Source organism: Aquarana catesbeiana, linkage group LG03 (genome assembly GCF_042186555.1).
Source record: "Aquarana catesbeiana isolate 2022-GZ linkage group LG03, ASM4218655v1, whole genome shotgun sequence".
Taxonomy (NCBI): Eukaryota; Metazoa; Chordata; class Amphibia; order Anura; family Ranidae; genus Aquarana; species Aquarana catesbeiana.
The window spans coordinates 537,380,298-537,398,355 of record NC_133326.1 but is presented as its reverse complement, the minus strand read 5'-3'; the positions used below and the strand labels follow the sequence as shown (position 1 = coordinate 537,398,355).

Below are 18,058 nucleotides of genomic sequence, written 5' to 3'. Positions count from 1 at the left end.
GCAATATATTAGGGTCCATTCAGACCCTGGCATCCTGGTTTGTTGCATTCTTTTTTGCACGTTAACATGCGATGCATTTAAGGCAACTCATACAAATGAATGAGTAACCCACCAAAGCATCAAAAAATAAAAAAACTGATATGCACCATTTTTGGCAATGCAGTGCACCACATTGCATTGTAGTGTGATGCCCTGCATTGTGGTGCCTTGTGTGTTGGAGCATCGTCATCTTAGCGTGTTGGGGGGGCATTTAAAATGAATGGCACCACAACACGTGTTAACGCCCAATGCCTTAATGCGCCAAAGTGAAAGTGTGTTTTGACCCTCACATTTTTGTTCTTTGGGTTACATTTTAACATTTAATGTTCAGGGTTATTTTTAAGCAAAGATTGAGATAAGGTTACTGTTACATTTTAGGGTTTAGGTTGGGCAAAGGATTAGAATTGGGGTCATTTTAGGGGTCAGGTTAAGTTCAGGGGTCAGGGAGTGTAGGGGGACATTTTTTGAATTTGATGACATTTGTTTATAGTGACAAACTCCAACCATTTCGGAACTGGGGTGCTAAACTGCCTGACTCTAAATTTTTTTTCTTTGTTTCTTGTGTTTGCTTCATCCACATTAGCATATTAAAATATATATTTTTCTATTAATATTTTTCTTCATAGGGGTCATCCAGGTTCCCCCACATCCAAATTGCAATAGGAGATTTTGACTGGCTCTCTATGGAGCCAGTTCACATATCTCCGCTGCAGCTCCGATGAGAATTTGCACAGGAGTCCTGTGGGTCTTTTGGTCAGTTTCAGGTCGTAATTCAGCCGAAAATTTGGGCTGAAATTGGACCTGAAACGGTGAACAGGGACACTCACTGGACCCCTGCTGTGAGCCGCATGCGGCGATAGTGTTAACCCAGTCTTATGCCCTGTACACACGATAGGATTTTCTGACGGAAAATGTTCTGTAGGATCTTGTTTTCGGAAATTCCGACTGTGTGTAGCCTCCATCGGACATTTTCCATCGGAATTTCGGTCACACAAAATTTGAGAGCTGGTTCTCAAATTTTCTGACAACAAAATCCGTTGTCGTAAATTATGATCGTGTGTACACAATTCCGACGCACAAAGTTCCACGCATGCTCGGAATCAAGCAGAAGAGCCGCACTGGCTATTGAATTCAATTTTTCTCGGCTCGTCGTACATTTTGTACGTCACCATGTTCTTGACGTTCGGAATTTCCGACAAGATTTGTGTGACCATGTGTATGCAAGACAAGTTTGAGCCAACATCCGACGGAAAAAAAACATGGATTTTGTTGTCGGAAAATCCCATCGTGTGTACAGGGCATAAGTCTTGTATTGGCTGATATCATTAATATCAGTGATATCACTGATATCATCAGTAAGAACCATCAGGCTGACATGGCATACAAGGTGGAGCATTCCCACTCTAACTACTTAAAAAGCTACACATGTGTAGTCTCACTTCTCTTCCTGCAGTCACGCTGGGCTCTCCTGAGCCCCTGGACAGTTGCACCCTGTAGTTACGCCATGATACATCAAGTGGTAGAGTCGATCCTTTACTTCCTCTGTTGGCAGCGTTATGGCAGAAGGCAGATTATTGAAGTAATCAATTGCCTTTATTTAGTTGGAAACTACACATTATCTGCCCCCTGACAGATTAATTATTATCCTTATCTACATCCTACCTCTTCATCCTATCTAAGTCAAATAAACTCCTGAACCTCCGACCTCTGAGCTCTATTCCAATACACGTGTAGGTCTGATGTGTAAAGAACATAGAACTATGTACAAAGATGGATGAGACAGGAAACAGGAAAATTTATATATATATACACACACACACACACACACACACACACACACACATATGTACATATACAAAATGAAGCAGAAGATCCTTGTATGGATTAGAAAACAGTTGTCCCCATTGGATGATTTCCTCTCTATTCCTGCTGTAGTAAAAACTCAAGATTTTTGAATTTTCCATTGTTCTATCTCAGTGACACCACCAGGACAAATGAGCTGAATTACCCCAGCGGGAACAAAAACATTAATAAAAACCTGACAGGGCTTCTTATCCTTCCCCATTCCATAAAAAACTAAAGCAAACAAATAATTCTTTCATGGAGATCGAGTTGAAATAAGATGATTGGCTAAACATCTGAAATACTACTAAACCATTATCGCATAACACATTGACTGTAGAGACCAACTACAAAGTATTACTCAAATGGTATATGGTGCTTCATTGATTAGCCAATTCAATACCAAGTTGGCCACCCATGCTTTTGTGGCTGTTCAGAACTGGGCACATTCTATCTCACGTGGTATATAATAAAAATGGTGTTTCCTGCACTTCGGCAATTAATCTCACACTTACAGCAGGATTCCGGCCGTAAAAAGAAAATAAAAAAAATTAAAGTCAGCAGCTACAGACACTGTAGCTGCTGACTTTAAATAAGTAACTACCTGTCCTGGGTGCCCGCGATGTCGGCCTCCTGAGGCCGACCGGTCCCTCGGCTCACGGGTCCCGGCACCGCCATCCTAGGTAAGGGAAACAGGCAGTGGAGCCTTGTGGCTTCACTGCCAGTTTACTACTGCGCACGCGCGAGCGGCTCGCCGCTCTGTGAATGGCCCCGTGGTGTTCTGGGAACACACACAGTTCCCAGAAGACAACGGGGCCGCTCACCGAGGAGCAGAACACGCCGCGGAAATGGAAGAGGCAGATTAGGAAGACTGCCTAGCAACAAGGGTTTAGGTAAGTTTAATTTTTTTTTTTTTCAAATTTTTAAAAAAATTTTTTTAGGATTTTTGGTGAATTTTTTTTTTTTAAGGGTGGCCCTCCACTGTAACCACTTAAGGACAGAGCCTCATTTTGAGATGCAGTGTTTACAAGTTAAAATAATTTTTTTTGCTAGAAAATTACTTAGAACCCCCAAACATTAAATATTTTTTTCTAACACCCTAGAGCATAAAATGGCAGTTGTTGCAATACTTTCTGTCACACTGTATTTGCGCAGCAGTCTTACAAGCGCACTTTTTTGGGAAAAAGTACACTTTCTTGAATTAAAAAAATAAGACAACAGTAAGGTTAGCCCAATTTTTATATTGTGAAAGATGATGTTACGCCAAGTAAATTGACACCCAACATATCACGCTTCAAAATTGCACCCGCTTGTGGAATGGCGACAAACTATTACCCTTAAAAATCTCCATAGGCGACGTTTAAAAAATTCTACATGTTGCATGTTTTGAGTTACAGAGAAGGTCTAGGGCTAGAATTATTGCTCTCGCTCTAAAGATAGCAGTGATACCTCACATGTGTGGTTTGAACACCATTTTCATATGCGGGTGCTACTCATGTATGCGTTCGCTTCTGCATGCGAGCTCGGCGGGACAGGGCACGTAAAAAAAATTCTCTTTTTTTTTCTTATTTATATTTCTGTGTCATTTTTTTTCCTATTACAAGGAATATAAACATCCCTTGTAATAGAAAAAAAGCATGACAGGACCTCTTAAATATGAGATCTGGGGTCAAAGAGACCTCAGATCTCATATTTACACTAAAATGCAATGAAAAAAAGTCCCTTTAAGAGCATTGGGCAGAAGTGAAGTTTTGACGTCGCTTCTGCCCTGCAATGGTATGGAGCTGGGTGGGGGCCATCTTCCCCACACTCAGCTCCATACCACAGAAGGGACAGGACTCGATCGCCTCCACTGCTGCCGGCGGCTCCGGTAAGCAGCGCTAGTTGCTGCCATAACAACAATATTCCACTTCAAACAGCCGAAGTATAACGACGGCAGGCGATAAGCAAGTGGTTAAGAAAAGCAGTCAACACAACATTTAGCTGATAGCATATTTCAAAGTGCAGTAATTAGAAAACTGTGCAGTTCTGATAATTAGAGGATACAAACTAACATACAAGTGAAAATTCATATAAAAGAAGATATGCAATCACTTTAAAATCAGGTGCCATTAACCACGATTTTTTAGTGCAGAAACATCATTACAGAGTTTTGAACAACTCGACCTGGGACAAGAAAAGCAACATGTACTGTTTACCACATAAAATGACCCTCAAAAATTTAGTGGTCAGTTTCATTTGTGGGAACAGTCCCAAACAGTCCAGGCAAATATCACTTCTCCCTTTACAAATGCCAAACTCAATGGGAAATAGAGAATAAAGTATAGCCTCATGGTGTAGTAATTTAACCACTTGACCACTGGGCACTTAAACCCCCTTCCTAACCAGACCAATTGTCAGCTTTCAGTGCTCTCACATTTTGAATGACAATTACTCAGTCATACAACACTGTACCCTTTTTTTCACACAAATAGAGCTTTCTTTTGGTGGTATTTAATCACCATTGGGCTTTTTTATTTTTTGCGCTATAAAAAAAAAAAGACTGAAAATTTGGTAAAAAAATGAATTTTTCTTTGTTTCTGTTATAAAATTTAGCAAATTAGTCATTTTTCTTCATAAATTTTGGCCAAAATTTATACTGCTACATATCTTTGGTAAAATTAAGTACAACTTGGTGTATATTATTTGGTCTTTGTGAATGTTAGAGAGTCCAAAAGCTATGGTGCCAATATCTGAAAATTGATCACACCTGAAGTACTGACGACCTATCTAATTTCTTGAGACCCTAAGACCCCATTCACACAGGGGCAACACGACTTGCAGGTCGCCTCAGCGAGGCGACCTGCAAACGACTGCCCGGGCGACTTGCAAAACGACTTCTGTATAGAAGTCTATGCAAGTCGCCCCAAGTCGCCCCCGAAGTCGTACAGGAACCTTTTTCTAAGTCGGAGCTACTTGCGTCGCTCCCCTTAGAACGGTTCCATAGCACAGAACAGGAGGCGACTTGTCAGGCGACTAGGTCGCCTGACAAGTCGTCCCTGTGTGAATGGGCTCTGACATGCCAGAAAAGTACAAATACCCCCCAAATGATCCCTATTTGGAAAGAAGACATTCCAAGGTATTTGAAAAGATGCATGGTGAGTTTTTTTGAAATTGTCATCTTTTCCCACAATTCTTTGCAAAATCAAGATTTTTTTTTTCTTTTTTTTTTTTTTCACAAAATTGTCATATTAGAAGGTTATTTCTCACACACAGCATATGCATACAACAAATTACACCCCAAAACACATTCTGCTATTACTCCCAAGTATGGCGATACCACATGTATCGCCAAACATGTCACCCTTCAAAATTGCACACGCTCGTGGAATGGTGCCAAACTTCGCTACTTAAAAATCTCCATAGGTGACGCTTTAAAATTTTTTACTGGTTACATGTTTTGAGTTACAGAGGAGGTCTAGGGCCAAAATTATTGCTCTCGCTCCAACGTTCGCAGTGATACCTCACGTGTGTGGTTTGAACACCATTTTCATATGTGGGCGGGACTTACGTGTGTTCGCTTCTGCATGCGAGCACACAGACAGGGGCGCTTTAAAATTTTTTTTTTTATTGTTCATTTTACTTTATTTTAGTTTGGCACTTTTTTCCCCCCAAAAAAATTTTTGATCACTTTTATTTCTATTGCAAGGAATGTAAACATCCTTGTAATAGGAATATGGCATGACAGGTCCTCTTTACAGTGAGATATGGGGGTCAATAAGACCCCACATCTCACCTCTAGGCTGGGAAGCCTGAAATAAAAAAAAAAAAAAAGATCCTGGCTTCAATCGTAGTAGAGTCGGTAGAAGCACCGGAGGGTGGTGGAAAGGGGGGGGGCGTCCCCTCTCGCCTCCCATAAGAGTGATCAAGCAGTGGAACAGCCGCTATGATCATTCTTATGGTGTAGGAAATCGCCGGCTAAAAAAGCTGATATCTGAATGATACCTGTAGCTGTACCCATCATTCAGATATCCCCGCTCAAAGTCAAGGATGTCGGGTGGGAACTGGTTAAAAATTGCGGAGTATTGCAGAGTATTGCAGGGTATATTGCAGAGTATTGCAGAGTATTGCAGGGTATATTGCAGAGTATTGCAGGGTATATTGCAGGGTATATTGCAGAGTATTGCTGGGTATATTGCAGAGTATTGCCGGGTATATTGCAGAGTATTGCCGGGTATATTGCAGAGTATTGCCGGGTATATTGCAGAGTATTGCCGGGTATATTGCAGAGTATTGCCGGGTATATTGCAGAGTATTGCCGGGTATATTGCAGAGTATTGCATGGCATATTGCAGAGTATTGCCGGGCATATTGCAGAGTATTGCAGGGCATATTGCAGAGTATTGCAGGGCATATTGCAGAGTATTGCCGGGTATATTGCAGAGTATTGCAGGGCATATTGCAGAGTATTGCAGGGCATATTGCAGAGTATTGCAGGGCATATTGCAGGGATGGCTGAGCATGGAGGGATGGATGGATGTGACTGCAATTGTCACTGAGCACCGCTGTGGGCACTACACATGCAGCCCACAGCGGTGCTGCCATCCGATCCCTTCCACTCTCCCCTCGCACTGTACTGATCGGTACAGCGAGGGGAGGGAGGAACCGGCGTCATGACATGACACCGGTTTGTTTACATGTGATCGCTCCGTCATTTGACGGAGCGATCACATGGTAAACGGCCGCGATCAGCGGCCGTTTACCATGATCCGTGATGCGCCGGGTCCTCTGGACCTGGCGGTCACGGAAGTTCTCGGGTGCGCGCCCCAGGAGGCGCGCGAGAGCAGGATTGCAGGATTCTGCAGCCGTCTTTCGGCTATGGCCCGGTCGGCAAGTGGTTAAAAGACTCCTTTAACCGTTTCAGCCCCGGAAGATTTTACCCCCCTTCCTGACCAGAGCACTTTTTGCGATTCGGCACTGTGTCGTTTAACTGACAATTGCGCTGTCTTGCGATGTTGCACCCAAACAAAATTGACGTCTTTTCTTTCCCACAAATAGAGCTTTCTTTTGGCGGTATTTGATTACCTCTGCGTTTTTTATTTTTTGCACTATAAACAAAAAAAAGAGTGACAATTTTGAAAAAAAAACGCAATATTTTTTACTTTTTGCTATAATAAATATCCCCCAAAAATATATAAATTTGTTTTTCCCTCAATTTAGGCCGATATGTACTCTTCTACATAATTTTGGTAAAAAAAAAAAAAAAAATCGTAATAAGCGTATATTGATTGATTTGCGCAAAAGTTATAGCGTCTACAAACTGGGGATGGTTTTATGGCATTTTTATTATTATTTTTTTATTAGTAATGGTGATCTGTCATTTTTATACTGACTGCGACATTATGGCGGGCACATCGGACACTTTTGACACTATTTTGGGACCATTGTCATTTATACAGCGATCAGGGCTATAAAAATGCACTGATTACTGTGCCAGAATGGGGAAATGCCTTATTTACATGAGCACTTTCCCGTTCTGTGGCTCCGTGACACGATCGCCGGGAGACCAGGAGACATCGAGTCCGCCAGTCCTGCGGTCATGGTCACGCTGTACGTGGCGGGCGCACCTGCTATTCCCGCCTCTTAAAGGGGATGTACAGGTACGCCCATTTGCCCACCGCTGCCATTGTGCTGATGCATATCAGCATGCAGCGGTCGGCAAGTGGTTAATAAAAACATTAAACTGTGTCCTCACAAAATATATAAAGGTATCGTATATCATAAGTAGTAGGATAAAAAACAAGATCCAGTAATCAGGCCTCAACTGCTGTGCGTGATTGCAGCAGATGTCACATCAGGCTCCGTCCTACATGTTTCGTAACACAATGTCATTGTATTTTATTTTGTATCATCTAATGTCTAATTATTAGTGCTGCACAGTTTCCTATTTACTACCATACAGGGTGGTCATGTCCTATTTTACAGGGATTATGGATTCAGGTCTACAGGATTCTTTGCATTCTTTTCCGAAGGCCGCTTCCTATGAAACCAAGTGAAGCACTCTTAAATTCAAAACCATGTGGGAGGCTCAAGCAGCAATTTTCACTCATCATTTACACACCAATTATAAAGGCGCAGGTCATCAGACTTGGGGGTAAGTCACACATGTGCAAGTCACAAGCAAGTCTCAAGTCTTAACCTTCAAGTCATAAGCAAGTCCCAAGTCACTGTGGCGAAAAGCAAGCAAGTCAAGTCGAGTCCCTGCTAGAAGTCAAGCAAGTCAAGTCAAGTCATTTATTTTGGTCAAGTCACAAATTAAGTCAAAATACTGATCTACCCCATTTCCATCCTTTAAATGAGTTAAAAGTCAGTTTTCAGGAAAGGTTTTGTTTTATTTTCAACATTAACAAAACTGCTTAGTGCTTTATTCTTGGCATATTAAAGAAACACTTTGAATGCCCAAACAGCAGACAAGGAGCAGAACACTCAGCAATTAAATGGCCAACAAGCCTGAAAAAAATGTAGTCCTTGCTGAGGGGGAAAATAACTAAGCTCAAAGTTTGAACTTGACACAATGCCAATATCTGGACACTTGAATGGTGATGAGAATAATAGTATTCTCATCACCATTCTTCAAGTGTCCAGATATTGGCAATTTGGCATTGTGTCAAGTTCAAACTTTGAGCTTAGTTATTAGAATAGAAAAAAGAGGGAGAAACACCCGCGCAATGGGATGCATTCAATGGAATAAAAATTTAAAAATTAAAGAATGTTGTTGGAACTGCTGCCACTACCGATTACTTCCACTAGGTGGAGTAAGATATAAGAAAAAAGGAATAGAAGTAGATATCGCTGTTTCCAAGCCGGGTGAATTCAAATGTGTTATAAAGGTCCTGGATGTGCATAAGTCAAGTTGGTTGTCTGACTTAATAAAGTGCAGTGTGTGCTCTAAAAAAAGATATAACTTAATCCGTATAAATATAATATATCCATATATAAAAGAACCCTATTTTTAAATTAAAAATATTTGTGCAAAATTATGTGATCCATAACGTAAATCGATAATGTACATATGAAGTGAACAAACAAATATATATAATCAAGTGCTTTCAGTGCTGCTAGGATATGGTGAGTGCAATCAATCACTATTAGAACACGGATTAAGGCACGCACTGAAAGGTTTACTCGTTGGAATATCCATCAGAATCCAGGGGTTTTTTTTGTAGCAGCACTGAAAGCACTTGATTATATATATTTGTTTGTTCACTACATATGTACATTATCGATTACGTTATGGATCACATAATTTTGCACAAATATTTTTAATTTAAAAATAGGGTTCATTTATATATGGATATATTATATTTATACGGATTAAGTTATATCTTTTTTAGAGCACACACTGCACTTTATTAAGTCAGACAACCAACTTGACTTATGCACATCCAGGACCTTTATAGTAATTCCACGGGATAAACATTCACTAAATACTATAGCCAACATCTCTACAATCTTTCCCACTCCATACTGCCCTCCCACTAAGGGAATAACACATTTGAATTCACCAGGCTTGGAAACAGCGCCTATCTACTTCTATTCCTTTTTTCTTAGTTATTAGAATAGCCACTTAAAATGCATTGCATTTGCAAAAAATAGTATTCTCACTTCTCAGAATACTATTTTTTGCAAATGCAATGCATGTTAAGTGGCTATTCTCAGAATAGCCACCTAAAATGCATTGCATTTGCAAAAAATTAAATTTGAAAGTACTTTCTCGCTCAGTTGTGAGCGATGGGGTCGCATTATCACCCCACCATGGCTAAACACACGTTCAACAGGTGCGCTTGATGCAGGGACTGACATTACTCTTACCGCTACCCTGAACAAAGAGGGGAGCATGTGCCTGTTCATGGCCCAAAACTGAAGGCAGCTCTGTCCATCACAAATGTCTAAATACTTATTCAGCTGAATTTGGGGACTGGAACATGAATCTCTCTTCTGTTTTTTGCGGTATGCTGTGAACAGCCCAGATTGACTCTCTGACTCTGCCACTGGCATTTGCTCGTCTTCATCGGTGGTTGTTGGGGTGGGCTTGCAGTCCTCTTTGAGAATCAAGTCTGAAAAACACAAGCATAAAACAGTGACTCAATGCACTCAGGTGTTATTACTGCAAACGGGTTATTACCAAAAACATAACATACTTTTTATCATCGCAGACACAGCCTCCTTGACATTTTCGGTAGCCAAAACATCATGGGTCAACCACATGGTGCCAAATGAAGGATCCAGCAGAGCAGCTTTTAGGTATAGAGGGTCAGAGAAGGGTAAGGCTGCTACATCATTCTGTTCATCTGCCATCCTCACATTGACAAAGATCCCTTCGAATCGTCTTTGGAGTGATTCTTGCAGGCTACGGATCAAGCCACCAAGGTAGCGCACGCTCTCTTTATGATTTTCCAAGTGGTGATTCAGAGAAAGGATACAGGGTACAACAGCACTTATTGTCACAAGTTTTTCTCCCTGTGAGAGGTCTGTGGCTTCTCCAAAAGGTTGAAGGACATCCACGAGTTCCTTAATCTGATTCCACTCTCTAGCTGTGAATACAGTCTCTTTGTGTTCCCCATCTTCAAGCATTCTAGTCAGTTTCAGCTGGTCACAGCTGACCACTGATTTCAATTGCCTCAGTGTGGAATTCCAGCGTGTGGTAACAGACGCAGGGATTCCACGCTGTCCAAACTCCTCCTCAAATTTTTCCTTGAAAGAGGTGCTTGTGTGTAACAAGGAGCTCAACCTGAAAGCTTTGGCGAGAGCTGCATTGACTAATTTAGTCTCTTTAAGTCCATCACCTATTACCAATTGAAGCGTGTGTGCAAAACATTGAAGTCTAGTCTGGGTTTTTGCACTCAAATAATTGTCAAACATCTCCTGTTCTTCCACTGACAGGTCATTCCAAATGTCTGAATCATCAAGGTCATCGTCTTCATCTAGCTGTCCTGGAAAACATGTAGTGAATGCTTTTTTCATGTTTGCGGCGTTGTCACAGATGATGTGGTCTACCTTTTTTTTAATCTTGTACTCTTCACATATATGCTCAAATTCCTCACAAATTCTTTCCCCTGTATGGGGACCTTTGAAGCGGTTGCACGCAAGCAACTGTGATTTTAACTGAAGAAGGTCATCCTCAATGTTGATCCAGTGCACTGTGACTCCAAGAAAGCCTCTCATCCTGCGGTCTGACCATATATCTACAGTCACTGACAGATGATCTACCACTTCGAGTTCATTTTTCAGCTTCATTTTCCTATCTGCCACCAGCAGGGCTGGACTGGGACAAAAATGTGGCCCTGGACTTCATCCAGACCGGCCCAGGGCACAACACATCAGGGCAGGGTACATCAGGCCACATCAGGGTACAGAGCCAGGCACATCAGGGCACAAGGCACATCAGGGCACAGCACATCAGGGCACAGCACATCAGGGTACAGAGCCCAGTACATCAGCGTACAGGGCACAACATATCAGGGTACAGTGCCCAGCACATCAGTGTACAGGGCACAACATATCAGGGTACAGTGCCCAGTACATCAGCGTACAGGGCACAACATATCAGGGTACAGTGCCCAATACATCAGCGTACAGGGCACAACATATCAGGGTACAGTGCCCAGCACATCAGTGTACAGGGCACAACATATCAGGGTACAGTGCCCAGTACATCAGCATACAGGGCACAACATATCAGGGTACAGTGCCCAATACATCAGCGTACAGGGCACAACATATCAGGGTACAGTGCCCAGCACATCAGCGTACAGGGCACAACATATCAGGGTACAGTGCCCAGCACATCAGCGTACAGGGCACAACATATCAGGGTACAGTGCCCAGCACATCAGCGTACAGGGCACAACATATCAGGGTACAGTGCACAGCACATCAGGGTACAGAGTCCAGCACATCAGCTAATAGGGCACAACACATCAGGGCACAGTACATCAGGGTATAGTACATCAGGACACAGAACATCAGAGCACATGACATTGAGGCACAGCACACCGGGGCACAGGATATCAGGGCACATCAGGGCACAGGACATCGGGGCAAAGCACATCGGGGCACAAGGCACATCAGGGCGCATCAGGGCACATAGCACATCAGGGCACGTGGCACATCAGGGCCAGGGGCACATCGGGGCACATCGGGCACATTGCACATCAGGGCACAGGCACATCAGGGCACGGGGCACGTCAGGGTACGGGGCACGTCAGGGCACGGGGCACGTCAGGGCACATCAGGGCACATTATGGCACATCAGGGCACATGGCACATCAGGGCACATCAGGGCACATTATGGCACATCAGGGCACATGATGGCACATCAGGGCACATGATGGGGCACATGGCACATTATGGTGCACATCAGGGCATGGGGCACATCAGGCCACATGGTACATCAGAGCACAGGGCACATCAGGGCACGGGGCACATGGCACATCAGGGCACATGATGGGGCACATGGCACATTATGGTGCACATCGGGGCATGGGGCACATCAGGACATGGGGCACATTAGGGCATGGGGCACATGGCACATCAGGGCACATTATGGCACATCAGGGCACATGATGGGGCACATCAGGGCACATTATGGCACATCAGGCTACATGGCACATTAGGGCACGTGGCACATCGGGGCACATCAGGGCACATAGCACATTAGGGCACATCAGGCTACATGGCACATTAGGGCACGTGGCACATGGCACATCAGGGCACGGGGCACATGATGGGGCACATAGCACATCAGGGCACATGATGGGGCACATAGCACATCGGAGGAAACATGATGGGGCACGTAGCACATCGGGGGAAACCTGATGGGGCACATAGCACATCGGGGGAAACATGATGGGGCACATAGCACATCGGGGGAAACATGATGGGGCACATAGCACATCGGGGGAAACATGATGGGGCACATAGCACATCGGGGCACATGATGGGGCACATAGCACATGATGGGGCACATAGCACATCGGGGCACATGATGGGGCACATAGCACATCGGGGCACATGATGGGGCACATAGCACATCGGGGGAAACATGATGGGGCACATAGTGCATCGGGGCACATGATGGGGCACATAGCACATCGGGGGAAACATGATGGGGCACATAGCACATCGGGGGAAACATGATGGGGCACATAGCACATCGGGGGAAACATGATGGGGCACATAGCACATCGGGGCACATGATGGGGCACATAGCACATCGGGGCACATGATGGGGCACATAGCACATCGGGGCACATGATGGGGCACATAGCACATCGGGGCACATGATGGGGCACATAGCACATCGGGGCACATGATGGGGCACATAGCACATCGGGGCACATGATGGGGCACATAGCACATCGGGGCACATGATGGGTCACATAGCACATTGGGGGAAACATGATGGGGCACATAGCACATGATGGGGCACATAGCACATCGGGGGAAACATGATGGGGCACATAGCACATGATGGGGCACATAGCACATCGGGGCACATGATGGGGCACATAGCACATCAGGGGAAACATCATCAGGGCACATTGTGAGATCTTACTAGCCAGCATGCAGAGTAGCGCAGGGAGCTTCTGTAGTAATAAGTTCTCTCTCGTGTCATCACGCTGTTCCCCGGCGGCCCCTCCTCTCTTCTTGTCTATACCAGATGATCGTACAAGCCAATTGGTATAGACGAGAAGAGAGGAGGGGCCGCCGGGGAACAGCGTGATGGCACGAGAGAGAAAACTTACTACTACAGAAGCTCCCTGCGCTACTCTGCATCCTGGCTAATCTCGATCTACCCGTCAGGCGCCAGCTGTCGGCGGTTGACGGGTAGATCGATGCGCGGCTGAAAGTGAAACTGGCCCAGACTGAGCCATCGGCCCACCGGGAATCTCCCGGTAGTCCCGATGGCCAGTCCAGCCCTGGCCACCAGATTGTCAAGCTTGCCAGTAATTGTTCTTCTACTTACTGGAGAGTACTTGTTGTCTACTATTGACAAAAAGCGACGAAAGCTTTGATGTTCAATGATGGACAGTGGCATGTTGCAGTTTATAATGAGGTCTGACAGGATTGAGTTTGTAATTGCCTTTTGCTGCTGGTGGTTGCAGTGGTATAGCTGCACAGTCTCCTGTGCGATGAATTGTGAGATTTGAGGCTGGGTATCATCAAAAGTCCCTTTGGTATGGATGTACTCTTCATATCTATAGAGTAAACAGAAGAGAGATAGAAAAAAAAGTTAGCTATGTGATTTATTGATTTGAACAACAATACACTCTGCTCCCACCTAAAGTGGGATGTAGGCCTAATTTGCATATATATATATATATATATATATATATATATATATATATACACACATACACGTGACGTTACTGTACCTACTTTTCTTTGTGGGTTTTGTAGTGACGGATGTTGTGGTGGACGTGTCTCTTATTTTTGAGTTGCAGACCTTGCATATCGCCTTTCTCTTCTTTTCACCAACATCTAAAACATAATCCTTAAATCCAAATTTAATTATTTTTGGAATCGCTCCCTTCATTATAGCTGCCTTGTGCATTGATCTGTCAGGGGTGGATCCAGAGTTTGCTGTCGGGATGGCCTGGGCACTGCCAGAAAATAAGGTGTTGCTGCTTAGTACACTAGTACTTACAGAACTATTTTTAATGTATTATATATATACGGTCCTAACCTAACCTTGTTTAAAACAGTGACACGTTTATCATTCCAGATTAGAATATTACATTAGTGACTCATAGTGACACTTTTTGGGCACCAGTGACACCAATACAGTGACCAGTGCTAAAGTTTGCATTGATTTCAGCATGCATGGAGCACTGCAGTACATGAACTTTCACTGGATGTGGACTGTTTAATGAGTTTGTAGTAGGCATGAAGAACTTAATTCAGCAATATGATTTTTATGTAATATTCACGTTGAGCACTTTGTACTTCGCACAAGTAATAGTTAATTAGTGAAGGACTCAGGGAGGAACTGGTCTGGGACCGAGGGTCAGTGCAGTGGCCGTCGCAGCGCAGGAGAAAAAAAGCACAGAGCCGAGGAGGAAGAGAAAACAAGGAAAGAAGGTTTGTACCTACCTAGGTTTCATAGTTTTAGCATGTGCAATGATATTGATGATTGATTGCATCTGCAATCATATCTGCATCCTGCAATCATCAGTACAGGCCACTGGCCAGGGCCCTGCGCCCAGGGCCCTGCTAGCTGCTACATCACTAGTGCAGATTTGCAGAAGCTGCAGGTCTGTTTGATGCAGTGCCAAGCAAGCTAATGCTTCCCTGCAAAGTTTGCAGGGAAGTTTTCAGGGAAGCATTTGCTTGGCACTGCATCAAACAAACCTGCAGCTTCTGCAAATCTGTTTCCTCCTCCTCGGCTCCGGGCTCTGTGCTTTTTCTTCTGTGCTGCGACGACCACTGCACTGACCCCCATTCTCAGACCAGTTCCTCCCTGAGTCGTGTGACTGTCCCTGCTCCAGTGCCCCCTCAGTAGAAGAATAATAGTCTGCCATGACTTACTCTATGGCTGCTGGACTGGACTCCACTCAGATTCAGTCAGTCGGCTAGGCTTGGCTGGCTCCTTGGGCAACTTCCAGTTCCTTCTTCCTCCCCCACCGTGAGGCCCGCGACTCACGCTGCTGGCTCTGCACACTTGCACAGAAGCCCAGCCCCTCCCTCAGAGATCACTCCGCAGCAGGAGGGGGGCGGCGCCGCGGCCTGGCCGGACGGAATACAGAGACCTGTACAGCCTAGGAGGAGAGACTGCAGCGCAGTCATCTGCGGCGGCCGCGAACACTGCAAGCGCAGCTCGCGGACACCTATGCGATTCCCCGCCCACAACGTTAGCAAGCTGTATTTGTGCGGGCAGAAGCCGGAACTCGGGGGAGCTTTCTTTTGTGGGGGGGCGGATTTGCCTAGGCCAAGACACAGCACTGGTGGTGCCAAGTCATTGCAAGTCAAATAGCCCAAGTCAAAGTCAAGTCGCAAGTCATTAGTGGCAAGTCAAAGTCAAGTCGAGTCATTTATTTAATTTTGTCAAGCAAGTCGCAAGTCCTCAAACAGGTGACTCGAGTCCGACTCGAGTCAAGTCATGTGACTCGAGTCCCCCACCTCTGCAGGTCATAATGTCCATACGGACACTCCAGATTCAGTGCAACTGTGTTTCCTCTATGCCGCTGCACCTGTCATACTGCACAGTGGCAGAGACTTTTGTGCCTGGGGAGCAGAGCCTGATGGGGATTCAGAGACATTAGTTCCCCATCAGGTCCACTCCCCTTGTGGTTGACAGCAGGAAGTGAGCAGATCCTTCGCCAATAAAGAACCTGCTATTGACTATAGAATCCACCCACTGTCTGCTATCAATTACAAGGTGGGAACCAATTTGATTTGGAACTAATGTCTGTGAAAGACCATCAGGCTCTGCCCAACACAGTGTCACTGGTTCAAGAGACAAAAGGGTGGCCCCTGGAAGTCGCAAATCTAAGATATCCTAGAGAAGTGAATAGAGTGACAACCTCAGCCTGGATTCCATCCAGGCCATGCTCCAACGCATTTCACTCTGACAGTGTCACTGGTTACTAGTTGGCTGTGAAGCTCTGCTGAATTTTCTGAGGACAAACAATGCTGGTTTTACTGCGGTGTGATTTAAATGTGTTTCTGTAGATACAGCTTTACCTTCAGTGTGCTACAACACAAGCTTTTCTGATTGTTTAGTAGTACATTTTGCTCCGTGGAGGCGGGGTTGGTGTTCAGTTTATTTTGTTCATTGTTGTCTTTCTCTGCTGCCATCTTGTCTGACTCAGCTGCAAGTGACAAATTATAAAAATTAGTGAAAGACATCCCAGACAAATCAGTTACTGGAAATTTACAGCCAAATATTCTGTGTTAAAAAAACAAAATGGAAGAAAAGATTGTTCGAGTTCTGAGCACAGATAAATCTTTCACCTTCTCAAGTAGATTAGTGAAACGATAAAGACAATTATTTTTATTACTATTTTTATTATCATCATCATTACCCTAAATCATCAGTCTGCAGAAGTTTAACATCTACAGTAGAATGAAATGGGTCGTTTGATATAGAATCAACAGCTTCTTATTCATAATAATGGCAGCACTTGTTTTTGCCAGCTGAAGGCTGAGCATTGTCAACAAAGTTGCAAGAGGACCTCTGGCACATCTGGTGACCGCATAGCTGTTATGGACATATAATTTACCAGCCACAGCCTATGAGTATGAAGGGACTTTGTGATTTCTATATGTTCTCAGTGTGTTGAGTGTCAACAATGAGAATAATTATGGATATTTCTGTAGGCAATTGGTTCAAGATGGCACACATTTACATTTATTTCCTACAATGGTGATTTCCAGACTTTGGTCACCTGTATATGTTCTTTCTTGTTTACCCCCTAACCTTACTCTATGGGTCACCCCCATACACCCCAAGAAAGATCTTCAACTGGTAAAATGTATTCGGAACAATAAGAATACGTTTTTACCTTATACTTCTTCCTTAAGGATGAGCCAAACACCCCGCGATTCGGTTCACACCAGAACTTGCGAACAGACCAAAACTTCGCAAGAACTTTAGAACCCCATTGAAGTCTATGGGACACGAACGTTCAAAATCAAAAGTGCTAATTTTAAAGGCTAATATGCATGGTATTGTCCTAAAAAGTGTTTGGGGACCCGGGTCCTGCCCCAGGGGACATGGATCAATGCAAAAAAAAGTTTTAAAAACGGCCGTTTTTTCGGGAGCAGTGATTTTAATAATGCTTAAAGTCAAACAATAAAAGTGTAATATTCCTTTAAATTTCGTACCTGGGGGGTGTCTATAGTGTGCCTGTAAAGGGGCACATGTTTCCCGTGCTTAGAACATTCTGACAGAAAGCTGACATTTCAAAGGAAAAAAGTCATTTAAAACTACTCGCGCCTATTAATGAATTGCCGGTCCCGAGTCTCCCAACAATACACATAAAAGTTAATTGATAGAAACGGCATGGGAATTCCCTACAGGGAAACCCCGAACCAAAATTTTAAAAAAAAATGACGTAGGGGTCCCCCTCAAAATTCATACCAGACCTGATTTTAAGGGGAACCCCGCAGCAAAATTTTTTTAAAAATTGGCGTG

At 44.1% G+C, this 18,058-nt stretch overlaps 1 protein-coding gene across 2 annotated transcripts in view; it reads right to left on the bottom strand.

Annotated features, from left to right (window-relative positions):
- The window catches only part of LOC141132687 (solute carrier organic anion transporter family member 1C1-like), a 243,090-nt gene extending 226,362 nt beyond the window's left edge, over positions 1–16,728 (bottom strand). For both annotated transcript variants that reach the window (XM_073621402.1, XM_073621405.1), the window contains exon 1: positions 16,606–16,728. In XM_073621402.1, coding sequence (XP_073477503.1) covers positions 16,606–16,719 — 114 coding nt within the window. In that variant the 5' untranslated portion in view covers positions 16,720–16,728. The remainder of the gene's footprint in view (positions 1–16,605) is intronic.
- Between the last annotated feature and the right edge of the window lie 1,330 nt (positions 16,729–18,058).